Here is a 26,833-nt window from a genome sequence, read left to right as displayed (position 1 = left end):
ATCCTTCTTTGTCCAAAAATTATTTTCTCTCTTTCCCAGTCTTTCATGTTGCTTGTTTAAAGATAGTCACCGTTTTTCTCTGGAAAATTCTGCAATGTCTTTCTTTAGAAATGTTAAGTTAAACTGTTTTAAGGAATTTAATGCAATCATGTTTATCTCTCCTCCTTTCTGGGATCACTAGAAGTTTCCAGAACCTTTTGGAGGATTGGATTGTTTTGCCACAGAAAAAAACTTATACCCAAATCTGGGGAAAAGCCAGATTAAATTAAGCAGCAAATGAGTAAAGTTAAGGATTATTGAGAAAGGTATTAAATCGATATAATAATTAGTATTAAAATGTCATTTATTGCACACAGTGTATTACGAGTTTTACATAGGTTATTTCATTAGTTTTAATGACAGTGATGTGAAGAAAATTTAATTATTTCTACTTTACAGCAGAAGAAACTGGCTCTGAAAGACTTTAACAATAACATGGAATACGTAGGTTTCAGTTTTTTGCATTGTATGTACATTTAATATATAGATCATTTCTTCAGGAAAAAGTATATAGTGAGCATTCACCATCCATGAAGCATTCCCAGGTGTTACCAAGGGCCCAAAGATGAATGGGATTGCCTCCTCAAGACTTGGTGATGCCCCACTGCTAGAGATGGATAACTCCTGCATCAGAGTTTTTCGTAGGGAATTCAAGCACTGAGGGGGAAGTTCTACTGTATAACTTATAAGGACTATTCCAGCCCTGGAAGGATATGACTCTGACACATGGCCCCTGCATTCAGGGTTGTAAGACAGAATAACTGTAAAACGAGGCAGCATGTGCTTCAGCATTATGTGAATACCGAATGGAGGCCGCTTCAGTTCCGACTGCAGTGACGGAGAAAACATTGCTCAAGGTCAGCGTTTGAGCTGGGCCTTGAATGAAGGGTATAATTTCAGTTAGGGGACTTAGAGTATTTTTGGCAGACGTAATGGATATGAGCAAAGCATAGAGGTGAAAAAGCCCAATGCCTACTCATCTGGAGTGTGATAAATAAGTTGAATTTCAGAAACCTTAGGTTTTGGGTAAACAAATTTCCAGAAAATAGCCTTTGGGAACCTAAACTTGGAGAACCTTGAGTACAAAACTACATACAGTGTACATTCTGTTGGCATATAAGTGAGCAGCCATGTACTTTGGTTCTACCGGAGCTTTAATATTCTAGATGTTACTTCCACAAGTGAATTATTGCCTAGGAGTTAGGAATCTTGACTGCCTTTTATTTATTTATTTATTTGTTTGTTTGTTTGTTTGTTTTGCGGTATGCGGGCCTCTCACTGCTGTGGCCTCTCCCGTTGCGGAGCACAGGCTCCGGACGCGCAGGCTCAGCAGCCATGGCTCACGGGCCCAGCCGCTCCGCAGCATGTTGGATCTTCCCAGACTGGGGCACGAACCCGTGTCCCCTGCATCGGCAGGCAGACTCTCAACCACTGCGCCACCAGGGAAGCCCCTTGACTGCCTTTTTTATACAAGTTCATTCCGTGGAGTGACAGGTGGGGTAGAATGTGTGTCTGGAAATAGAGGAACGAACTAAACCAGCACCATCAGGGTGATTAAGCATTATCCTAAGTGCTCCTGGTGTCATAACCTTAACAGTCAGGCTTCAATTCTCTTTTGATCCCTGAAGTTATTCTGTGCTTCCAGGCATAATTTTTTCCTGCTTCCTTCAAGGTCTGTCCTCCCAGGCTTCAGCGATGTTACAGGGCCCATTACCATGTCATAGTACTTTGCACTAAATCCAAATTGCCAACTTTGACAGTCTTTTTCCTTGATAATGTTTTTCTTTTCTTTAAAAAAATTATCGTAATATATACATAATATAAAAAACCACCTTAAGCATTTTAAAGTGTACAGCTCAGTTTTATTAAATATATTCACATTGCTGTACAACTAATCTCCAGAACTCTTTCATCTTGCATAACTGAATCTCTATACCCATTAAACAGCAGCTCCCCATTTTCCCTTCCTCTCAGCCCCTGGAATCCACTTTTCTACTTCCTGTCTCTATGAGTTTGGCTACTCTAGGTACCTTGTATAGGTGGAGTCACACAATATTTGTCCTTTGGTATCTGGCTAATTTCACTTAGGGTAATGTCCTGAAGGCTCATCCATGTTGGAGTACATATCAGAATTTCCTTCCTTTTGAAGGCTGAATAATATTGCATTGTATGTGTATATCACACTTTGTCTATCCATTCATCCCTCAGTGGGCACATAGGTTGCTCCCACCTTTGGCTACTGTGAATAATGCTACTATAACATGGGTGTTCATTATCCATTCAAGTCCCTGCTTTCAGTTCTTTGAGATACACACCCAGAAATTAGATTGCTGGATCATATGGTAGTTCTGTTTTTAATCTTTTGAGGAACTGCCATAATGTGTTTCATAGCAGTTGTGCCATTTTATTCCTACCAGTAGTGCAGAAGACTAATTTCTCCACATTCTCACCAATCCTTGTTTTCTTTTCTTTTTTTGATAGTAGCCACCCTGATTGATGGGTGTGAAGTATATCTCATTGTAGTTCTGATTTGCATTTCCCTAATGGTTCGTGATGTTGAGCATTTCTCATGTGCTTGTTGGCTATTTGTATGTCTTCTTTGGCAAAATATCTGGTCAAGTCCTTTGCCCATTTTTCATTTGAGTTATTTGGTTTTTTATTGTTGAGTGGTAGGAGTTCTTTATGTATTTTGGACATTAACCCCTTATCAGATATATGATTTGCAAATATTTTCTCCCATTCTGTAGTTTGCTTTTTCACTCTGTTGATTATGTCCTTTGCACAGAAGTTTTAAATTTTGATATAGTCCAGTTTATCTATCTTTATTTTTGTTACTAAAAGAGGCTTTGACCCATTGCAAAACTTGAATTTAATATCTAGTGTGACGTTCTTCTTGGCACGCGTCTGGTACCTCCAGGCCTCTTCCTTGCATTCCTTTACACAACCATCATGGGAAATAAAGTGTTCATCAAAGCACAAAATAATAGCAAAAAAGAGGCTGCAGAGGCATAAAACAAACAATGAGCATCATTCAAATCAAGGGAAACAGAATGGTGCATTAGCACTTGTAGGCTGTGAATGCATTAATGACCCCTCCCTCAGCAGCACTAGCCATGAGAAAAGGACGCTAACTCCGTGTTTCAGTACTGTACTTCATTTATATTACATATTAAAATAGTATATAGTTAATTAATGCTATACAGGGTAAAAACTGTGCTGTAGAAATATTTTGTGGTAATAGTATTTTTTTATAAAGGGAGCTGCCCTACACATACAGTGATCGTATGTCCAGGTTTACCTGGAGCAGTCCTGGTTTATGCCTTTTTTTTTTTTTTTTTTTTTTTTTTGCGGTACGTGGGCCTCTCACTGTTGTGGCCTCTCCCGTTGTGGAGCACAGGCTCCGGACGCACAGGCCCAGCGGCCATGGCTCATGGGGCCAGCCGCTCCGTGGCATGTGGGATCTTCCCAGACCGGGGCACGAACCTGCGTCCCCTGCATCGGCAGGCGGACTCTCAACCACTGTGCCACCAGGGAAGCCCCGGTTTATGCCTTTTGTCCTGGTGTAATCTTCACATCCTCATCTATACAACATTAAAAATCCAAAGTGGATGGGAAGAGAATAAAGGTGTAGCCAGTTAATAAGTTATGTTAAACCTCAGTTTATCTCAGTCTCAATGCTTCATCATCACGAGTCTAACTCCCATAGGTGAACTGGGATGCTTGCTCTGAGACTTCAGATTTCAGAGCTCAGTTCTATTCATCAGGCTGAGAACATTGAACCATCCTACATAAATTACCCACATCCCCTCCCGGTCATTCCTGCGGAAATATCTCTTTGCTCTGCTCTGTTTGTCTTCTTTGTCTTTTATTGTATTGTACAAAAGATGCCTACTTGAGAAAGGAAGATGATGGGGAGTGGGGAGGTGGAAGAGGTCGGGATGGAGAGACAGAATGAAATCTGAGTTAGTGGAATTAAGCTTTCTAAGTGGAATTGCCCCAATTGATGCTGCAAGGTGAGGTTTTCGTTGCTGCTGCTGCTCTTGTCGGTGAGTTAGAATTCTAAAATCTTTCCTTTGCATCCTGTATAGCAGTAATGGCATATAGTACCTCAGTGAACCATGTGATACAGGTCTAATGTGCAGAAGTGGTTCATGCATCTTCATAAGCATCTGATTGATTGCCAGGATAAGGCTTGGATAGTGGGGGAAAATACACTTCAAGATCCAAAAGTAAAGCGCCATATAATAAGGTTCACCTATCAAAACTTCATTATTCTACTTTTTCCTGCATTTTATTTGTGAGAATATTGCTTTAAGTTTTGGCTTTCTAATTATTCCTATGTGGATATACATTTGAAAAGCTGAGCAGTTCCTTGTCATGTTGCAGATATTATTAAACTTTCTGTCATAATTTCCTTAATGGGAACCAGGGTTATTTGAATTGTGCTCCTGCAGTGGTTTCCCTTTGTGACAAATTTTATTTCCAAACTCCTTTGTATTAGTAATACAGTTAATAACTTCAGCCATCCCATGCCTATTATTCACAGGAATGGAATGTTGTCCTTTTGTCCTCACTATTTTATTGCTTTATAAATACATAAATGGTGAGAACTTGTCCTAGAATTTGAGAGAGGACTAGGGGCTAAAGACCCCCATGAATGCAGTCTGACATGTATCTGTAATGTCTGTAGTGCCGTCGTGGGTACTGCAGTGGGTTTTCAAAATAGGTTGGAGAGATTCCTCAGCTATGAGTTTCAGGTTAATAAATAATAGTGTCTTTAAAAATAAAGATTGCATTGCTAGGGCATAAGACAGGATATCTGTTTGTAAGTGTAGTCCAATATGTTCAAAATGCATCTTTGGAGCAGATTTTACCAGACTTTAATGGAAACTGTTAAAGGAATACACTCCAGTCAGTATGATCACCTGAAACCGTAGGTATAATTTCTGTGGTTTTCTGGAGAACCTTGTGGCATCAGGTGTTTTTTTCAACAGCCATGTGAAAAATATCCTACCCAGGCCATGAAACTGAGTTGGGCCGACAGAGCTGTAATTTAGCATTTTCTTCTTTTGATCTTTTACACAGTTTCTTCATTTATAGCAGGCCATAAACTTTACAGAGTATTGCCTTTTATATTGCATACTGAGAGAAGTGCATTTTTTAAACTACAGAAAAAATTCCTTTGAGGGAATTTTCATAACTATAAAAACATAGATTTAAATTTATGTTCTGAATGTATTTGATATGAGGTGAATAGTCATCATCATCAGTTTGAACTTTAGTTTGATAGTGGTATTCATTTGGACTTTGTTTCCTACATGCACTATTGTTATACATTATTAAAATATAAATGACAACTAAAGTATCACTTCTATCTTTAGATATAGTGAAAACTTATCATTAAGTTCAGTAATATTTTAATATCCTCCTAAATGTAATTAATAAGTGCCATAAAATATCTTTACACTTGACAATGAATACTAAGCTTTATTAAAATCAGTGATTCTCAACCTGTTTCTTTCCCAGTACATCTGACAGATAGGACCTGCTTCTATTGCCCATTATCCTAATTGAGAAGTATAATCAACCTTTTATCACCCATTGTACACGTTGAACAGGCCTGCCTGGTGATTCTGTATGCCCCTCCACACACAGACCCTGTCCCTCTACCATCTCATATGTATACCTTTAGAATTACTGATTTAAATGCTGTCAGAATAGTCAAGGGGAGAGAGTGGGAACAGCCGAACTCATTTCAAGTAGAAAGTTGATGCTCCTTTAACTCTGCTATGCTGTGATGACACCAAGACTTGATTGATGGAAAATATAACAAACTGAATGCCTTAGACTCAGTGGCACGAAGATGATGAGCTTCACAACTGTTCCCTGCCAATGCTGTTAGCTTAAATGAGCCAAGAGTCCATGATTTCAGGCCACTTCAGGCCAAGGAGATAGGTGATCTGTGGAATACCTTTTATAAACAGACTGTCACTAAATTTGAGGATGGGTCACCTACTTTCTGGTTTTACAAAACTACTTTGTTAAGAGGTCAAGTCATATTTAATATTTTAAAGTTTTTAAAAACACCTAAAAGTGATAGTAAAATTTAATGGAAAAAACATCTGCTAGAATATAATCTCTTCTTTTTTTTTTACAGCTTTATTGAGGTATAATTTATATATCATAAAATTCATCCATTTTAAGGTTTTAAATGATTTAAATCACTTCAGTGATTTTTCAGCAGATTTATGGAGTTGTGCAACCATCACCACAATCTAGTTGTTGAATATTTGAATATTTTTGAATGTCACTCAAAAAATTCTCCCGTGCCTAATTCAGTTCTATGCAATTCCCATACCTGGCCCCAGGAAACCACTAATCTGCTTTCGGTCTCTACAGATGTGCCTATTCTGGACATTTCAATAAATGGAATCATACAATATGTAGTCTTTCACATCTGTCTTCTTCCAGTTAGTGTGATGTTTTGGGCATTCCTTTATGTTGTAGCATGGATCAGTACTTTGTTCCCTTTCATTGCTGAATAGTGTTCCATTGTATGGATAGGCCACATTCTGTATATTCGTTTTATAGTGTAACCTTTTACAATCCTCGTGGCTTTCCTTCATCTACCTGCCTCCTAACCTCCTTGCCTGGTCTTCCCATGGAACCAGGGTCAGATTGGGCTGTCCTGGATTTGATCCTCGAGGCTGTAGACTGGGCAGTTTGCACTCCATCCCTCATCTCACCTCTGACTCCAAACTCCAGTCCCTGGGTTGGCGAGTGAACCTTCTTATAACATGAAGAATTGTGACCATTATATCCAGCTTATTGGCTGGAGGATTTTTATCTCAGGAACCATTGCAGATTTTGAAATGTCCTGTGAGGAACAGAAATGGGAGAGAGTTGAAGATTTCTGTGATAATTATGAGCTCGGCCAAGAGTTCTATGTCTAAACCTACCATAATTTGTAAACATCACATAAATAGAAACGTATCACAAGCTCATTTTAGAAAATACAGAAAGCATGTAGAAAAAGTAAGAAGTCACACATAATTCAGTGTCTCAGAGTTAACCTCTGTCCAACAGGTTGATGTATCTCCTTTTAGACTTAATTTATATGCAAACATATACAGGTTTTTTTTTTAAGTTGGCTTTCTATGATAACCATTTCCCGATGTCATTACTTTTTTTTTTTTTTTTTTTTTTGCGGTACGCGGGCCTCTCACTGTTGTGGCCTCTCCCGTTGCGGAGCACAGGCTCCGGATGCGCAGGCTCAGCGGCCATGGTTCACGGGCCCAGCCGCTCCACGGCATGTGGGATCTTCCCGGACCGGGGCACGAATCCGTGTCCCCTGCATCGGCAGGCGGACTCTCAACCACTGCGCCACCAGGGAAGCCCCCGATGTCATTACTTTTGAAAACATGAAGGTTATTGTGACGAGAAAGGTGTGAGGAGAAACATGGTAGGGAGAGAGTTCAGAAAGACAGTTGATGTTACTTATGGCTTTGAAGGTCATTGTAAGGAATTAGGAATTTATTCCAAGTATAAGGCAAAGCATTAGACTCCTGAGCAGGGAAGTATTTGATACGCTTTACATTTGGAAACAACACTTTGGCCAATATGGAGAACATACTCAGGGATTGAGAGAGAGAAGAGGAAGATTGGTTAACAGGCTCTTGCAGTATTCTAAACTAGAGATGATGACAGCTTCGACTAGGGCAGTGATTCAAAATGGTAACAAGAGGCTAGATTTACAAAGTATTCTGAAAGAGAGGTGAGTGGAATTTGTTAATGGGCTGGATGTGCTAGGAGAAGAAAAGGTGAGAATCAAGGGTGACTCCTAGGTTTTTTTTTTTTCTTTTTTTTGCGGTACACGGGCCTCTCACTGTTGTGGCCTCTCCCGTGGCACGTGGGATCTTCCCGGACCGGGGCACGAACTCGTGTCCCCTGCATCAATAGGCAGACTCCCAACCACTGCACCACCAGGGAAGCCCTGACTCCTAGGTTTTTTATCTTGAGTAACTAAGTGAATGAAGGGTAAAGCCATTTCCCGAGATGGAGAAACCCCTCAGAAAAGAGAGGTTGATGAAGGAAGATTTGGGAAATTAAGAGCTGGGTTTTACATATCAAATTTAAAATGCCTTAAATTAGGATGGTGCCAGAGGAAGCCATGGGATCTTGGGAGAGTTTTTTATTTTTAGGATGAGAGAAATTACACATCTCCGTGGTGACAGCTTTGCTCGCTTTAGAGAAGGGGAAAATGTCGCTATAAGAGAGGCGGGGGAATCATTGCAAAAGTAAAGTCCTTTGGTAGGAAAGTTGGAACAGGATCCAGAACAGAAGTGGAGGGGTTTGTTTTAGACAGGATCAGGTGCAGGAGGAAATATGGACAGATATGGGTGTTTTAGTAGGTTTGGAGCAAGAAGAGAAGTTCTCTCTTAGCTCTCAGTAAAGTTTTCTCAAATAAGCAAAGTCATCTCCTGAGAGGGGAGGAAGGTGATAGAACTTTGAGAAGAAAGGACATTAAATGGTTTGACTTGGAGACAGAAAAATAATTCACAAGTGTGCAGTCAGAATTGAGGCATTCATGAGAACCAAATCTCATCTGTGCCCATAAAATTAAAGTGAGCGTAGCCAGAACAGGCATGAGTTTTTTGTGATGGTTCCTTTATCTTTAGTGTACGGTGCTTTCTGTTCCATTCCCTGGTTCTGATTATTGATTCTAATGCCAGAATTACACTTATCTTTATGTTTTAATTTCTCCTAGAGCTAGTTTTACTTCATTTTGGGAGAGACTCTGTTTCTTTAAATATTTTGGGATTTTGTCTTTTATCATTTAATTTTGATTATATGTCTATGACTTTTATTTTAGGGGAGTCTGATTTCAGTCCAGGCTAAATCTACCGGAGTATATAAAACAAAAGAAGATTTTCTGATTTCTTTTAATTACAAATTACCATTTTTAATAACTTAACAAATACTGAAGGGCCCACAAGGCCTTGAACTGGACCTTAAAGATGCAATGGGGAGAGAAACGGGGACCATGGTCCCTGCCTCCAGGGACCTGACAGCCTAGGGCAGAGGTCAGCAATCTAGGACCCTTTAGCGCAAGCCAGCCCACTTCCTGTTTTTGTGTTGTCTGCAAGCTGCCAGTTGTTTTCAATTAAACATTTTATTTTGAGATAATTATGGGTTCACATGAGATTGTAAGAGATAATACAGAAATCCTGTACTCCATTTACCCAGTTACCCCCAAGGGTAACTTCATGCAGCAAAGCTATAGAACCACCAGGATATTGACGTTCATATTGTCAAGATACAGAACAGCTTCTATCAACACAGGATCCTTCGTGTTGTCCTTTTATTGGCAAAACCACTTCCTTCTTGCTTCCATCCCTCCTTAACCCCTGGCAACCATTCATCTTTTTTTCATTTCTGTAGTTTTGTTATTTCATGAGTGTTACATATGTGGAATTATACAGTATGTAACATTATGGGATTAGCCTTCTTTGCTCAGCATAATTCTCCGGTGATTCATCCAGGTTGTTGTGGGGTTTTTTGTTGTTGTTGTTGTTGTTGTTGTTGTTTTGCAGTACGCGGGCCTCTCACTGTTGTGGTCTCTCCCATTGCGGAGCACAGGCTCCGGACGCGCAGGCTCAGCGGCCATGGCTCACGGGCCCAGCCGCTCCGCGGCATGTGGTATCTTCCCTGACCAGGGCACAAACCCGTGTCCCCTGCATCGGCAGGTGGACTCGCAACCACTGAGCCACCAGGGAAGCCCTGTTGTGTGTTTCAGTAGTTCATTCCTTCTTCTTTCGGAGTAGTATTCTGTAGTATGGATGTACCACAGTTTGTTTAGTCATTCACCCATTGAAGAACATTGAGGTTATTTCCCGTTTGGGGCTATTATGAATTAAGCCTCTAAACATTCTTGTGAACATCAGTTTTCATTTCTTTGGGATAAATGTCCAGAAGTACACTTGCTGGGTCATATAGTAGTTGCAAGTTTAGTTTTATAAGAAACTACCAAACTGTTTTTTGACTGACTGTGGAGTAGAAATCCAGGTTCCCCATTCAGCCTCCATTGACGCCCAAAGGGGTCTCCTCGTTATTACAGGGCAGGGGAAGGAATTACAGTTCCCCACTGGGCCTCCCCTGGTATTTCCGTGGCTAGGAAGGGCTGGAAGTCCTTATTGCTCCCCTACATGACCTCCACTAACATCACAGTGGGGAGGGGAATGGCCTTGTTAACTCTGGGCAGAGGTGAATGACTCTCCACTGGGCCTCGTCTGATACTACCCCAGTGAGGGGGGCCCTCATTACTGCTGGACGGGGGTGCAAGTCGAGGCTTCTCACGTGGTCTCCACTGACACTGTCGGGCAGTGGGAATTGCTTGTCACTGCCAGGTTTGGGTGAAAGTACCAGCTTCCCTACTCAGCGTTCTCTCATGCCATGGGGGTTCAGGGTCAGGGATGGATGGGCGTTGGAGTACCTCATCACAGCCTGGTGAGGGTGGAAGTGTAGGCTCCCCACTCGGCCTTTGCTGGAGCAGGTAGGAGCCGAACCACCCTTTTTTCTGTGGTTTCTGGCTGAAGTGGAACAGTTACTGTCTAAAAGTTTTCCATCTTTTGGGCCTGCCCCATTCCTTGTCTGTCCTTTGGCTAGAGAGTAGGCTTTTGTTATCATGTTGGGTTGTTTTGGGGGGGGGGTGGGCTACGTCCATTGGCATTTCTGGTTTGTTCCGATTTGTTCCAGCAAAAAGAAAATCCAGGGAACTACCCACTGTGTCATTCCTTGGGTCCCAAGATCCTTAACCTGTGTGTATTCTTTCCACTGTTCAGTCTTCTTATGTTTCTTTTATATACAATGCCCAGAGTTTTTGTTGTACTTGGCAGGAAGAATAGGGGAAAGTACACCTACTCCATCTCCTGGAAAAGGAAGTTTTTCTGATTTTTTTTTTTTTTTAAGCTTCTAGTTTTCTAACACCTCTGTGCTGTGATAAACTTGAATTGCCCCACTTTGGAAAATGTTTAAAGTAAAATCAGTCAACCAGTTACCACCTTAAGTGTGATAAAATTTCAGCATAACTCACATAATTTTAGTAACATAATCTTGTCTATTTTGGCATGAGTTGTTCAAGAGCATTCTGTTAAAATAAATATCTAGATAGTTTTATTCCCAGAAGGGCTTTGTAGAATGATAAAAATGTCTTATCATTGTTTTCATTTTTAAATAAATAATTATCAGTGATTTATTTCCTCTGTAGCTACTAAAGTTGGAAAGTAGCTTTGTAAAATCTACATAATTAAGTGGTAGATTAGAGCTATATCATATTAATTCAGGGTTAAAAAAATATACAAACACACATACACACAAACACATACACACATAAATTGAAGTAAATTCCAGGTCCAATATTCTATTACATTATTTTTACAGTGAAAATAAACAAACATTTCAAAAATCTTAACTTAATGTTAATATTTGGCTAGCAGTTACAGATCTAATCTTACTGTTTTCTTTTTAGGTCAGGAGCCTACCCTAGTCCAGAACCAGATTTCTAACATAACTAGGTCTCATTCTTATTTTTTAATTAGCCAACTCTTCTATATCAAATTTACTTTACAAGATGAACCAGTGAACCTAGAGAAAGATTCTAAATAGGAATCAGTGCCTTTCCAAAGGAAATCTTATCAAACCATAAAGCTTTACAACTGGAGGTTCTTACTTAAAAGCTTATAACAATACCAAAAATAAATAAATAAATAAAAGCTGCGTGGCATAGAGGCCCTTCTTTCCTGGCCTCGAGGGGCCTTGCCTATGGGGCAGCTACCTGACAGCACAGTGAAGCTTTGCCTAGGTTGGCCTAGGGCCAGCAGTTTGACATTTTGGGGGGCTGCCCACCTATTGGACTGGAGTTATTGAGAAGGTGGGAGGGAGGCCTGCAGGCCGCTGTTCCCTTTCCCCTTAGTCTCCATGTCCCTCTCTGATCGGCCTGTTTTCGATGCACCCAAAAGGCACCTTCCCAGATGCCCTAAGACAAGTTCCCTGGGGTTTGTCCCGGGGGCCATTCTTGGGAAGGGGCTTCTTTAACCCACACCAGGACTTCTGTTTGCTGTGGGTAGAGGAGAGGAAAGGGGAGAAAATATGACCTCCCTTCATCAAGCCAGCTTGGTTACAGGCCTGCGGAACCTTCCCTTCACCTTTGTTGAAGAGTGTAAAATGTGTGAATCTATTATGAAGTTAGACAGTTAAACACAACTCTGATAGGCATTGTGAATAAATAACTTGCCAATCTGCACTGAAGCTTAGCTTGGGCAATACTGTACTATTATCACTATAGGAAGCCTCTGCTTTGTTGCACATTTGTCAGATCTGTGTCCTAAATTTCTTTCCATATTTCCAAATTTATCATCAAGCCCTGTACTATGTACTGTGTTTAAAAAGAAAAACTGAATATTTAATATTGCTGATAGATGGGAACTGGGATTGAGTAATTTTAAGCGTATTCTATCTTTTTCCAAACATCTTGGGGATAGTAGCTTTGACTCTGAGATTAATAGAGAGATGTGTCCCTTTTCTTTTGTTTAGATTCTTTGACTAAAACTTTTGCTTCACTGAATTTGAGTTTGGGTAACATTTTTCTTTCTTTGTGGCTGGTAGTTTTGTCAGAGTACTTCTAACTTATGTCAGAACATGGGATGGCATGCTCTAAAATATCAGAATACTTAACTTGGGGACATCTTGGGGAGTCTGTGGATATTATTCAGAGTATATAAGAATTAGAGGGGGGGAAATTATCTTTATTTTTCTAAAAACTAAATTTTAAAATTCAGTTTCTAATGGTGACAAAGACACAGGCACTACTAATACCAATCAGACATTTTCATATCATTATAGTTGTGGGAGCTATCTCAAAATATTATGTTCATCACTACTTCTACAACAAATTTGTCCTTTTTAACATATTGATATCTATTTCAAAATCATTGGTATCCTCTGTAATTCTGTATATTTTATATACACAGTTGACCCTTGAACAACATGGGTTTGAACTGCATGGATCCACTTATATGTGGATTTTTTTCAATAGTAAATGCTGCAGTACTACAAGATCCGTGGTTGGTTGAATGCAAGGATGCCAAACCATAGATACTTAGGAACCTTGGATGCTGAAGGCCGACTATAAAGTTATAAGCTGATTTTCGACTGCTCAGAGGGTCGGCACCCCTAATCCCTGAGTTCTTCAAGGATCAACTGTACATTTAGAAACATTAGTTAGAGGGATCTTATGCTTTTCCTCTTATGTGTTCTCTCTGCCTGTAACATGTTTCTTTTTCTCCTTCTGTAGCATCAGCCACTACGTGATTGTCATGTCCATGACCATCTTTCTGGTGTTTCTCAATGGCCTGGCACAGATGCTCACAACAAAGAAACTCACACTGTGTGGCAGACCCAAAAGCCATCTCATATGATGTTGCCAAAGCCATCATTCAGCATCCAGATCCTGTTTCTCATTCTCCTTGTCAACTAAAATCTTATCAAGGATTCATAAAGGAGACGGATATTAATGTATAACATACTCTGCTCATCTAAAGGAAATTATATGTGGAATTCTGAATTTACAGGTTATCTGGAATAAAGGAGCTTCCATTTTCTTTAGGTTTTGCATGAAGTCGTGGTTACATCTGTGGAAAAGCAGAGTAAAGCATTCTGCATTTTCATTTTTTCCTTTAGTTGGCAACTCTTCTCACCGAGGTTTCAGAGCACCTGTAACAGTCTCTGGTCCCCAGCTGTACAGCTTCCTGTATTATATGCAGAGGAGAATGTGCTCCTGAGTGGGCAGCACTGATCACATCCAAAATCAGTGCACTGGCTGAACATGAAGTAAATCACCAGGTGGCACCATAAATATTTATCAATTCTCAGCACTTGTTTTGCAAGTAGTTCTACCTACTAAACAACATTACAAAGACAATCAGGATGTGTAGAAAAATGTTTGCAGGTGTTTTTCATTTTTCTTCAGTATTCAGCAATACTATTTTGTGCTTTTTAGTGCTTTTTTAGTTTTCATAGTCAATCAGCTAGATGCAGGTTTTACCTTCACTTTTTTTTTTTCCATTTCTGGATTCTCATGGAATTTCTGGAGATAGAAAAGCAGAAAAAGCTTGTTATTTGTGTCTTGTCCATAGGGAAAAAGATTTAAGTGATTAGTTTTTTGGGGTTTTTTAATTTTTTATTTTATTTATTTAGTTTTGGCTGCATTGGGTCTTCGTTGCTGTGCGCAGGCTTTCTCTAGTTGCAGAGAGCGGGGTCTGCTCTTCGTTGCCGTGTGTGGGCTTCTCATTGCAGTGGCTTCTCTTGTTGCAGAGCACAGGCTCTAGAGCGCAGGCTCAGTAGTTGTGGCACACAGGCCCAGTAGTTGTGGCTCACAGGCTCTAGAGCGCAGGCTCAGTAGTTGTGGTGCATGGGCTTAGTTGCTCCACGGCACGCGGGATCTTCCCAGACCAGGGCTCGAACCCATGTCCCCTGCATTGGCAGGCGGATTCTTAACCACTGCACCACCAGGGAAGCCCCTAAATGATTAGTTTTTAATTGTAGATTCAATAGCTCTTACTTCCAAAGCTTTTATCATGCATTATTCCAACAGAATTCTTTAAATCAATGGTTAAACTTTCTGAAAATATCATAAGTCAGTGTTAAAATTGCTTTTCTTTCTGGTTGTGAGATTCTAGCCCAAAGGCCCAAAGTCCTCTCATTAAAGTTTAATTTCTATTCATAAACTAATTTTAATGGATAAAATATTTTGAGAGTAATTTTTATTTGGATTCTTCGTAAAGTGACCTTTAGATATCACTGTGGAGTTGGCCTTTTGCCCATGGTGTGCCAGGAGAGTTTGGCTGATGCTAAGCTTTCTTGGTCTGAGTCCCATTTTTTAAAAATAATTGATTTTGAATTAATTTATAGCATCACTAATTCATATTAATGATGAGGAAGCCCTCTGCAAATTAGCAGATTTTTCAAATTGGCAGGTGAGTGAACAGATACAATTTAGGAGATTCAGAAATCAGTTTGGCAAAATGTACTTTCTTAATTCCTATTTATTATGAAGTGTAGTTATAATTGACTTGTGATAGTACTTCATGGTATCAGCCAAAGCATTATAGTACAAAAGAACCAGAGACGTACTGATGTCAATGTAAGACCTCATGCAGTCTGTAATATGAAATCTAGGTGGACGGCTAAGAAGCTGCTGAAACGGTATAGGCAGATGGAGAACCCATGAACTTTCACATTGCTTCAAAGGATTTTTTTTTTTTTTTGAAGTATTTTTTTTTATTAATTTATTTATTTTTGCTGTGTTGGGTCTTCGTTTCTGTGTGAGGGCTTTCTCTAGTTGTGGCAAGCGGGGGCCACTCTTCATCGCGGTGCGCGGGCCTCTCACTGTCGCGGCCTCTCTTATTGTGGAGCACAGGCTCCAGACGCGCAGGCTCAGTAGTTGTGGCTCACGGGCCTAGTCGCTCTGCGGCATGCGGGACCCTCCCAGACCAGGGCTCGAACCCGTGTCCCCTGCATTAGCAGGCAGATTCTCAACCACTGCGCCACCAGGGAAGCCCCGCTTCAAAGGATTTTTGATCAGTCTTTTCACAAGTCAGAGAAAACTGACTTTATAAACACTTATTATTTTTCCTTTTATATCTAGTTTTGCCTTTCATCTTTTTCCAGATTTTCACACGGAGGAATTAATGAATATTTTATTACAACATGGTAAAAGGTGCTTTATCTTTATTTTGCTTTTCGAAGCACATCTTTTTAATATTGTTTCAAATCAGTGTGAATTTACAAAACATGGATTGCCCCTACAGCCACAGGCCAGCCTTGCTCTACTGTGACAGGACCCCTCAGACTCACCTGGGAACAGTGCACTGGATGGGCCTTTTCTATTTCACAGCTTATCAGAATATCTTAAAGTGTTTTGAAATGCATATTTTTATATTGAAAAACAGAGAAAATATAAATAAGATTTAAGTAAAATATATTTCTGTTTAAGGCATTTACTTTTTCATTGTAACTATAAATACCAGGTTTTCAAGTCAAGACTTAAGACATTTGCTGATTAACATTTGTTTAAATTAAGAATTGCTGTAAGAATTAAAGTGGGAATATCAGGTTGAGAAAATATTGGACAACAACAAAAAAACATGCTATGTCACATGGACCATGAATAAATCTTGGAGGAAACCCTAAGGATTTAGGAAACTCTCTGCAGCCTGTCTGTAATTTACAAATGCTTTAATTCTCTCTACTATTTTTTTAATGTGCTGTATTTAGAACACAAAATGCGTTTTTATTTTTTCAGGAAATAATGTTATAAGCGGTAGTATATTCTCACAATAATCCCCTCAAACGATTTAACAATGATAGAGCTGAACTACGTACCTAGAAAATCTACTCATCACTTATGATACTGTTTCTCATGAAAAACTCATTCCGAATTTCAATCAACTCAGATATTAGGAGCATATATGTCCCCCAGCCCCACCCTTACACACTTGTAGTGGACTGGGGACTCCTTTGGCCTTCACCTTTTGATACGTAACTGTGCCATCAAATATGTAATTTCTGATGGAGCAGGCCCAGAGGTCAGGGCATTGCATGGGGATTGTCTCTAGATTGTCTCTACTGGTCGGGGAGCGGAGCCAGGGGAGCCCCCCGAAGAGAATGAGCCAAACCAACTCAAATCATTTGGGGAGGATCCCCTTCAAGCAGTTCTGAGGATTACTTACGAGATCTGAGATAACTTGGTAATGTCTCACCTTTTCAGAGTTGTTCTTTTTATACTGACGTTCTCTCTATCTGTAAAATGCCTGAGAGTGGGATTATTAGGGTATGTGCTTTCAGCACTGTAGTAATATCTTGTAGCATTTTCCCATTTCTGCATCAGTGTGGTTTGTAAAAGAGTTGGGTGGGATTTCTGCTCTTAATACTCATTCTATAAAAAGAACATTTTAGAAGTAATGTATCACTTATTAATTTCCTTAGAGACACTAACACAGATCACAGTTGTTAACTCACCACCCTGAATACTGCAGTATTTGCCACATAGCAGCATTTCTCAAAGTATGTCCCTTGGAACATGGGTTTCTTAGGATACAAATAGATGTCATAATAAAAAAGGTTCCCTGATCAAATATATTTGAGAAACACCTAGTCAAAGCTAAATAGGTGTATTTCTTGTAGTACTGGGGAATTTAATTTGGTATGTGCATTGTGAAGGGACAAGATAGCAATATGCCCCAAATTTCCACTTGCTTGACCACAGAACCGACCTTCAAGTCTCCCTTCCACCTGGCACACATACTTCAGAAGTGTCCCCACATACTTTTGCACTTAAAAACCTCAGCTTATACTGTTTCAAAAAAGGGTGTCGGGGGGAGACCTTCAAGATGACGAAGGAGTAAGACATGGAGAAAAGCTTCCTCCCCACAAATACATCAGAAATACATCTCCATGTGGAACAGCTCCTACAGAACACCTACTGAACGCTGGCAGAAGACCTCAGACCTCCCGAAAGGCAAGAAACTCCCCATGTACCTGGGTAGGGCAAAAGAAAAAAGAATAAACAGAGACAAAAGGATAGGGACGGGACCTGCACCAGTGGGAGGGAGCCGTGAAGGAGGAAAGGTTTCCACACACTAGAAGCCCCTTCACAGGCGGAGACTGCAGGTGGCTGAGGAGGGGAATCTTCCGAGCCGCGGAGGAGAGCACAGCCACAGGGGTGCGGAGGGCAAAGCGGAGAGATTCCCCACAGAGGATCAGTGCCGACCAGCACTCACCAGCCCGAGAGGCTTGTCGGCTCGCCCGCCGGGGCGGGCGGGGCTGGGAGCTGAGGCTTGGGCTTCGGTCGGATCCCAGGGAGAGGACTGGGGTTGGCTATGTGAACACAGCCTGCAGGGGGCTAGTGAGCCGCAGCTGGCCGGGAGGGAGTCCGGGAAAAGGTCTGGAGCTGCCAAAGAGGCAAGAGACTTTTTCTTGCCGCCCTGTTTTGTGGTGGGCGAGGAGAGGGGATTAGGAGAGCCACGTAAATGAGCTCTAGAGACGGGGGCGAGCCGCGGCTGTCAGCACGGACCCCAGAGACGGGCATGAGACGCTAAGGCTGCTGCTGCCGCCACCAAGAGGCTGTGTGTGGGCACAAGTCACTATCCACACCTCCCCTCCCTGGAGCCTGTGCACCCCGCCACTGCCAGGGTCCCGGGATCCTGGGACAACTTCCCTGGGAGAACACATGGCATGCCCCAGGCTGGAGCAACATCATGCTGGCCTCTGCTGCCGCAGGCTCGCCCTGCATTCCATATCCCTCCCTCCCCGCCCCCCCCCCCCCCCCGCCTGAGTGAGCCAGAGCCCCCTAACCAGCTGCTCCTTTAACCCCGTCCTGTCTGGGTGGGGAACTGATGCCCTCAGGCGACCTACATGCAGAGGCGGGGCCAAATCCAAAGCTGAACCCCAGGAGTCGTGCGAACAAAGAAGAGAAAGGGAAATCTCTCCCAGCAGCCTCAGGAACAGTGGAATAAATCTCCACAGTCAACTTGATGTACCCTGCATCTGTGGAATACCTGAGTAGACAACAAATCATCCCAAAATTGAAGCGGTGGACTTTGGGAGCAACTGTAGACTTGGGGTTTGCTTCCTGCATCTAATTTGTTTCTGGTTTTATGTTTATATTACTTTAGTATTTAGAGTTTATTATCACTGGTAGATTTGTTTATTGATTTGGTTGCTCTCTTCCTTTTCTTAATATATATATATATTTTTTCCTTTTTCTCTTTTTGTGAGTATGTATGCTTCTTTGTGTGATTTTTGTCTGTATAGCTTTGCTTTTACCATTTGTCCTAGGGTTCTGTCTGTCCAGTTTTGTTTTGTTTTGTTTTGTTTAGTACAGTTTTTAGTGCTTGTTATCATTGGTGGATTTGTTAGTTGGTTCGGTTGCTCTCTTCTTTCTTTTTTTATTACTTTTAAATTTTTAAAAATAACTTTATTTTAGGGCTTCCCTGGTGGCGCAGTGGTTGACAGTCCACCTGCCGATGCAGTGGACACGGGTTTGTGCCCCTGTCCGGGAAGATCCCACATGCCGCGGAGCGGCTGGGCCCGTGAGCCATGGCCGCTGAGCCTGCGCGTCCGGAGCCTGTGCTCCGCAACGGGAGAGGCCACAACAGTGAGAGGCCCGCGTACCACAAAAAAAAAAAAAAAGTGATTGTTAGAGATGATCTCTCAGTGATGAAATCTATTTCATTACTTCCTGATCTATATCAAAACCAGCAAATGACTCAAGTAGAACCAGAAAGAAAATGGCATAGAACATGAGAAACTATAGGAAATACTTAGAATACTCATGGAGTTGCAAACACCTTCGGAGAAAAGCCTCCTTCTAACCATTTCACAAAACACACTTCTCTGCTCCACCCAAAGCTGAGGCGTTTGCTAAAACTATGGGTGACTCAGGAGCCGATTATTTTCTTGTTTTCTGCCCATCTAAATAAAGTCAACTGCTCTGCTCTATCTGAAAGTCATACAGTTTACTGGGTCATAAGTTTGAGTACCACAAAATGTGACTATTAAAATATCAGCACATAAACCTGAAGGTGGAGTTAATTACCCTTTAAGGTCAAGATTGCTGACGATTTGGCTTTTCTGGAACATTCCTGCCATATTTTTCTGGAAGTAGTGAAGAGATCCTGAGAATTTCCTTTTCCCTTCAATAGTTTTGGTATTTATGTGTCTGGATTCTGTTAAAAGCAGAAAGTTGAAAGCTTGTCCTAAGTCTGGTTGTCCTTTAAAGCGTGGCCTCAGGAGCATTCTTGAGAAGGCCCTCACCCTCCCTAACTCTGTGGCATCCATGACCTAATCCAGAATGTGAGAGGGAATTTTCCCACAGGAGCCCTGCACACAAGTCCTCTCAGCCTTGATCCAGATTTGGCATACATCAGGGCCTGCCACCACAGGCCCCGTGACAGGGCACCATCACAGGAACATTCCCTGAACCTGAGAGGGAAGCCTTCCAGTGGCATTTCCTTTGTTAAGCCATGAGCCCTGTGTAATGTTAACTGACATTCTCGTTTATAAGATCTTACCTCGTGTCGGTCTGACGGCTGCTGTTTTTACTGCTTCTGGGGTGTTGCAGCCCTGAGAGGGATGAATAATGAGGTGAGGGCCTGTTAGCCATGCCCTGGGTCTCTGCACTTGAGAGCTTGTGTGGCACGAGGTTCACAGGTTCCCTTATTTTGTCTGGTGGACCTGCTCCTCCAGGAGGCTGCTGACATCGGACAAAGCTGGTGGGGCCTGGCTCCAGCTTGATGAGTTTGACCCAGTACAGTGAACGCTTTGATGTGAGCTGCAGATGCACGTGACTCCTGTCACTGCATGGATGGCCTTTAATAATAGGCCGGTCAGTACCTTCTCCTGCAAAGGACTCTGTTCTGCCCTCTCATCCATTCCTAGTCACCTTCCCCACTCCCCAGGGTTTTTTTGGTTTGTTTTTTGTGTGTTTGTTTTTTTTTTGGCTGCGTTGGGTCTTCGTTGCTGCACACGGGCTTTCTCTAGTTGCGGCGAGCGGGGGCTACTCTTCATTGTGGTGCGCGGGCTTCGCACTGTGGTGGCTTCCCTTGTTGCGGAGCACGGGCTCTAGGTGTGCGGGCTTCAGTAGCTGTGGCACGTGGGCTCAGTAGTTGTGGCTCGTGGGCTCTAGAGTACAGGCTCAGTAGTTGTGGCGCATGGGCTTAGTTGATCCACAGCATGTGGAATCTTCCTGGACTACGGCTCGAACATGTGTCCCCTGCATTGGCAGGCAGTTTCTTAACTACTGCGCCACCAGGGAAGTCCCCCAGTTTTTATTGTTGCTTTTCTGACTGGCAATTTGAAGTTACAGCCCTGCTCTTGAATATATCCTGGGGTGCAGTCGTCACCAGTACTAAACACCCCCATTCCCTCCCTCATCAAATTTAACTTTGCTGATTCAGTTCTACTGGCTGCCAACAGAGCAAATGCGTTTTCCTTCAAGATAGAAACGGAATTTCTCTTTCCTGCATTCATCCATCTACTCCATCATCCTTCCATCCCGCTCTGTCTCTCCCTTTTTTTTTTTGGCGGTACGCGGGCCTCTCACTGTTGCAGCCTCTCCCGTTGCGGAGCACAGGCTCCGGACGCGCAGGCTCAGCGGCCGTGGCTCACGGACCCAGCCGCTCCACGGCATGTGGGATCTTCCCGGACCGGGGCACGAACCCGCGTCCCCCGCATCAGCAGGCGGACCCTCAACCACTGCGCCACCAGGGAAACCCTGTCTCTCCCTTTAAAAAGCTTTACCTGAGCCCTTGTGCGCCGACTAGGAGATTGGATTAGGGGACCTGAAATGGCTAGAGACCCTATACTGACTTGCAATCACGTTCTCCTCAGGCTTTGTAGGTGGACAGAAAAATTAGTGGGAGCAGGAGGAAAAAAAGAAGAGAGAAGCTGAGATCCAAAGGGTTCTCTGCATCAGTTTACTCAAAAGGGGCAGAAAAAATGACAAGTGGCATAAAGCCGTCAGAAGAATGGAGCAGATTTTCTGCTCCCCGCAGTGCTTCGTGCTGTTCCCTTCCTGTCTCGGTCACAAATTGTGTTCTTGGAGGGCAAAGACATTAATGCCCCTGAAAATGACTCTCAAAGCTGCCGCAGCCTCTGTGTTGACCCATCAGCAGCTTGTCCCTGTCTGTGAGGTGCCGGGACCTCTGTGATCTGTGTCACTTTCCACATGGAGAGATGATGGCACTCGTCTACTGATCCAGAGACAAGCATGTCGAACTGCTTTTTGGGAATCAGGACAGTGTTGCCGCCAGTGAAGACTCTTTCCCTTTCTTCCTCTGATGGTAACTTACTTACTTGGGAAGCGAACCCAAACCCTTGGCCTTGTTAGCTCCACGTTTTAAGGAGCTAAGAAAACAGAATCAGGCAGTTGCTATAAAAGGGACATCTCTTACCTGGGAAGTTCCAGCAACATTAATCTTCATGAAAACGTTGATCAAAGTGGCATTTTGTGCAGAAGTGTTATCCTTTATTACACAATGCTTTTCAGTTTGAATAATTAGAATCACAATACGGAAAAGAAAGAGTAGAAACTTGTTTCTAAAAATTTTAAGAAGAAAATTCCCGAAGTTTTCCCAAGAAGACTATTTTTGGCTGCTACTACTACCGAAATAATGTCATTTCCTTCAACTAAAATATTTGTAAAGCTTTTTAATTTCTTCTTTTTTTTTTTTTAACAGCAGATGGTCTAAATGGCTGAAGCCTGTCCCAACACGGTTTGATGTATTCCTTCGGAGTTGCTGACAACCAAGAAGGATCAACAGCTCAGGAGAACAAAGTCAGTGGAATCCCTCTGCTATACTGATGCTGCTTTGAGTCTCTGCTGTCATCACTGGCAAAGAGAGACTCCCCAGGAGAACCAGGTGTATAAGGGCGTGCAGCACCTTACCACTGTCGGGCGTGCTTATCATAGCCTGGTTGTCATTACTGAGAGCGAGGGGAAGGAGCTGGAAGTGAATCTGACAGCCGTTCCGTGGGATCTCTCTGTGAATTGCAGAATGCGGTACTGTTATCGAATGCAAGTCCGTGTGCCCAACGCACAGTGAGACCAAACAATACGGAAACATCGGACTTTGGAGCCGGGCTAAGCAAGGAGACGGGCGGCTCATACTTCAAAAACCCTGAGCTCCTCGAAGGCTTTCAGCAAAGCCCTTTCACAGGAAAGGTGACGGAGAGGAGTGGTTAGTTGTTACAGACTACGTGGTGTCGGATCTTTTGTTCTTGCAACTGTCCACGTAGGTCAGGTCACGATGTCCCTATAAACCTCCATCAAAACAAATGTTATTCTCTGTTCCGACAAGAGACGGAAGGGGAGGCATTAAATTCTGTCTCCAAGCCTCCTTGCAGCTTTTCACACTTAACAAATCCCGTGAGCAAAGCGACTTCATTACCCCTCATTTTACTTGTTCAAGGTCCCGAAGATTGACTTCTGCCCTCCGAGGTCCAGGCCCCGGCTAAGAGGACGGGGTCCCTGCGGGGCCGGTCACCTGCCCGGGAGGGCTCGTCCAGCCCCGGGTCTGGGTCCTCCCGCCAGCGCCCGGTCTCTGCTGAGGAGGCAGCTCTCAGCGCGCGGCGCCCTCCGGCCCAGGCCCCCAGACCCCGCTCAGCCATCATCACTGAGGGAGCCAGGTGCCCGGGACCCGGCCGGCCCTCAGGCTCCTCAGGCCGCCCAAATGGGGCCGGGTCCCGCGGACTGCAACCCAGGGTGTTTGCCGTTGCCGGACCGCCGCGACGCTGACCACTGGCAGAGCAGGACCTCCAACGACCCTACGCTCACGGCCCGGCGCTGACGGTCAGACGCTCACAGCCGCGCGCTCACGGCCCGGCGCTGACGGTCAGACGCTAACGGCCGCGCGCTCACGGCCCAGCGCTGACGGTCAGACGCTAACGGTCAGACGCTAACGGCCGCGCGCTCACGGCCCGGCGCTGACGGTCAGACGCTAACGGCCGCGCGCTCACGGCCCGGCGCTGACGGTCAGACGCTAACGGCCGCGCGCTCACGGCCCGGCGCTGACGGTCAGACGTTAACGGCCCCGCGCTCACGGCCCGGCGCTGACGATCCTGCGCTAATGGTCCCACGCTAACGGCTGCGTGCCCGCCCCGCCCCTGTTATAGTAGTAGCAACAGCCAGGCTGCAGGAGAGCACAGTTTCAGTGACAGTATTGGAATATAACAGATGCCATTGGAAAAAAGGTACATTTAAATAGAAATAAGTATTTATCATCTTATTGTTTTTTTAAAGCTTGTGCCTCAGGGACCATTTCTCAGGGCACACTGATTTGCACACTCGCAGTAGTTATGGTTCCACATGGGTCTGTGAGGACAGCAGTGTCACCTCCTTCCTACTTCTCTGGCAACTTCTCATGTGTCTGTCTGGTCTCCAAAGCACATTCATTGTGGCTCGTACGTCTTCTGACAAGAGTCACAGTAGCAGACCCAGAGCCATGAAGCCCCTTGGGATTCTCTGTATGGGGAAAGCATATTGGGTACACTTTGAAGTAACAACAGTCGTCAAATTTGATATAACTGTTAACTCAAGACATTTTTAAAGTAGGTTAAATAAATAGCAGCCTGTAGGCTGCTATTTATCTTTGCCTTTGTGCCCCTATTGGTATAATTGGTCCTTGGTTAGTTCTTGGGGCCATAGAGTCGGTAGTAATCAGACACAGAATGAAACTTTTCACTTGCTTTTGAAATTCAGAAAGGGCTAAGATTGTTTAGGTGTGTACCATTCTTTAGATTTAATAATCCTGAGTCTTGTTCAAATAGCTACTCAGACTTTTTTTTCTGCCTACTTTTAAATTATCTATTGAAAAAGGATATAATAGCATTAACCTTCTCTTGTGATTTATTTCTCAATATTCACATTTCTGAAACCTAGAATACTCTTCCTTATTTCTAAGTGTTCTGTGTAATTCTTGTTTTGTTTTGTTTTGTTTTCTTGGCTGTGCCACACGGCATGTGTGATCTTAGCTGCCCGGCCAGGGATCGAACCCTTGCCCCTCTGTGTAATTCTTTTTTTTAAATTAAATTAAGTTAAATTTTATTTTTGGCTGCATTGGGTCTTCGTTGCTATGCATGGGCTTTCTCTAGTTGCAGCGAGCGGGGTCTACTCTTCGTTGTGGTGTGTGGGCTTCTCATTGCAGTGGCTTCTCGTTGCAGAGCACGGGCTCTAGGCACACGGGCTTCAGTAGTTGTGGCTCGCGGGCTCTAGAGCGCAGGCGCAGTAGTTGTGATGCACGAACTTAGTCGCTGTGTGGCATGTGGGATCTTCCCGGACCAGGGCTCGAACCCGTGTCCCCTGCATTGGCAGATGGATTCTTAACCACTGTGCCATCAGGGAAGTCCCACAGATGTAGTTTTGAAGTAGGCCTTGTTGGGACAATTATCATTAACTTGGAAGGGTCTAAGATGCATGGATAGCAATAATCTAGGTAAAAGACTAACTGAACTTGAATTCAACAAGGACAGTGGCAGGAATTATATTTGAAACCTTTTGCAGGCTTGTTCAATTGACTGGGTGTAGGGACTGTGGGATGGAGCAGTCACACACAGATGGTAGATATTTCTGCTTGGATGTTCAGTGGATGTGGGTACCTTGGCTTAGTTTAAAAAAAAAAAAGAAAAAGAAAAACTGGAGGAGGAGGGCATTTAAGGGCAAGATTTTTCTTCCAGATTTTCTTCCAGATTTTTCTTCCAAAATTTTCTTCCAGATCTGTTCAACGTGAGATACCCAAATGCAATCCTGGGGGACTGTCCCTTGGAAGTTTGCCTAATCAAGTCTTAGAGACAAGTCCTGGGCCAAATACAGGTACATATGGGAGTTCAGGACACATAAGACCTTTTGTGAACTAGTCCCCAACTATGTTTCCAGTTTTACCTCTTGTTACTCATCTCTCACTGTGTTTTTCCAGGCCTACTCAACTACATGCAGCTGACCCCTCTCTTGCTCTGGTCTTTACATATACCCTTCACTGTGCCTGAAACACTGTTTTTCTGGAAATGGAAAGAAACAAAGGAAAACAAAACAAACAAAAGGAAACAAAATAACTGTCTCTCAGTAGGGAAATAATCGATATACTGGCTTACTTATATAGTGGAACTCAATTCAATAGTTAAAACTAATGGATTAGATCTACATTTATCAACATGAATAGATCACAGAAACCTAATATTGACTGAAAATAACCAAGTTAAACTGTATATGTGCGGTATGATACCATTTTTATGTATCATGTACCATACATATGTAGTAAATACATGTATAAGTAGAAGAACCGACAACTTTATAATGTTGAATCTTCTCATCCATGGACATGATGTGACCCTCCATTTATTCAGGCCATTTTTATGCCCTTCAATAGAGAGATACTAGTTTTGCATAGAAATCTTGTGCAATTTTATTAGCACCCATTCTCAATCTTTTTTCTACTCAGCCATCCTAGACTTTGATCAATGTTTCTTCCTCAGGGAAGGTTTCTCCCACCTGTGCCCACTAGGGTGGGTGAGGTTTCCCGTATCATCTTTCAGAATGGAGACTGTGTCTTATTCATTGTGATATTTCCAGTGCTCAGCCAGGGTCTGGCACATAGTCAGGTCCTAGGCCACATTGGATCATAAGCTTACAGGTGATAGTTGAAGCCAGGGGATGCATGTGAAAGTCATTATGAAGACAATAATATAACCAGCAATGCGCTCAGCCCATGGCCTGTTACCAGGAAGAAGTCTGTGATAACCCACAAAAAATGAAACTCCTAGAGCGATGGGTGGTAAGTAAGCACCGTATGCTTGTGGACCGAGTGTGGTAGTTCTACAACTTCAGGCTGACAGCCATGTGTAGCCCTAGTGAATGTAAATCTTAAATGGGGAAAGAATAATTCCAAGTGCTTAAAAAGTGAAAGAGGCAATGATTTCTGCATGTGCATGGATCAAATTGAACTGTTCCACTGAATGTGCACAAACGATCCCCTTCCAGCCAGCAAACACAGCCACCAGCTGTTTCTATTTCAGTCTTCAACTTGATCTCTCCCACTTTCAGCGCCCCCAACTCTACCAGACCAGCTGGAGGTCCTCCGGGTGCCTTTATGAAGCATCCTTTCCCAAGGGAAGCAGGAGTTGGCTCTGCTTTCTCTGTTTGCTCCCAGTGGTTCCTCTGTTCTTGACTTCATTCCCTAAGCCC

At 43.1% G+C, this 26,833-nt stretch overlaps 1 protein-coding gene across 4 annotated transcripts in view; it reads left to right on the top strand.

Moving 5' to 3' along the window:
- The window catches only part of PIGN (phosphatidylinositol glycan anchor biosynthesis class N), a 105,952-nt gene extending 91,130 nt beyond the window's left edge, over nt 1-14,822 (top strand). For 3 of the 4 annotated variants that reach the window (XM_081253030.1, XM_081253031.1, XM_081253029.1), the window contains one exon: nt 13,391-14,822. In XM_081253030.1, the coding sequence (XP_081109156.1) occupies nt 13,391-13,514 (124 nt within the window). In that variant the 3' untranslated portion in view covers nt 13,515-14,822. The remainder of the gene's footprint in view (nt 1-13,390) is intronic. The other variant, XM_081253032.1, reaches the window with a different exon arrangement.
- The last annotated feature ends 12,011 nt before the right edge of the window (nt 14,823-26,833 follow it).

The sequence above is a fragment of the Mesoplodon bidens genome (assembly GCF_964165515.1).
Source record: "Mesoplodon bidens genome assembly, chromosome: 13".
In the NCBI taxonomy this organism is placed as follows: Eukaryota; Metazoa; Chordata; class Mammalia; order Artiodactyla; family Ziphiidae; genus Mesoplodon; species Mesoplodon bidens.
Note: the sequence above shows the minus strand (reverse complement) of the source record. Positions and strands in the feature narration are given on the sequence as shown.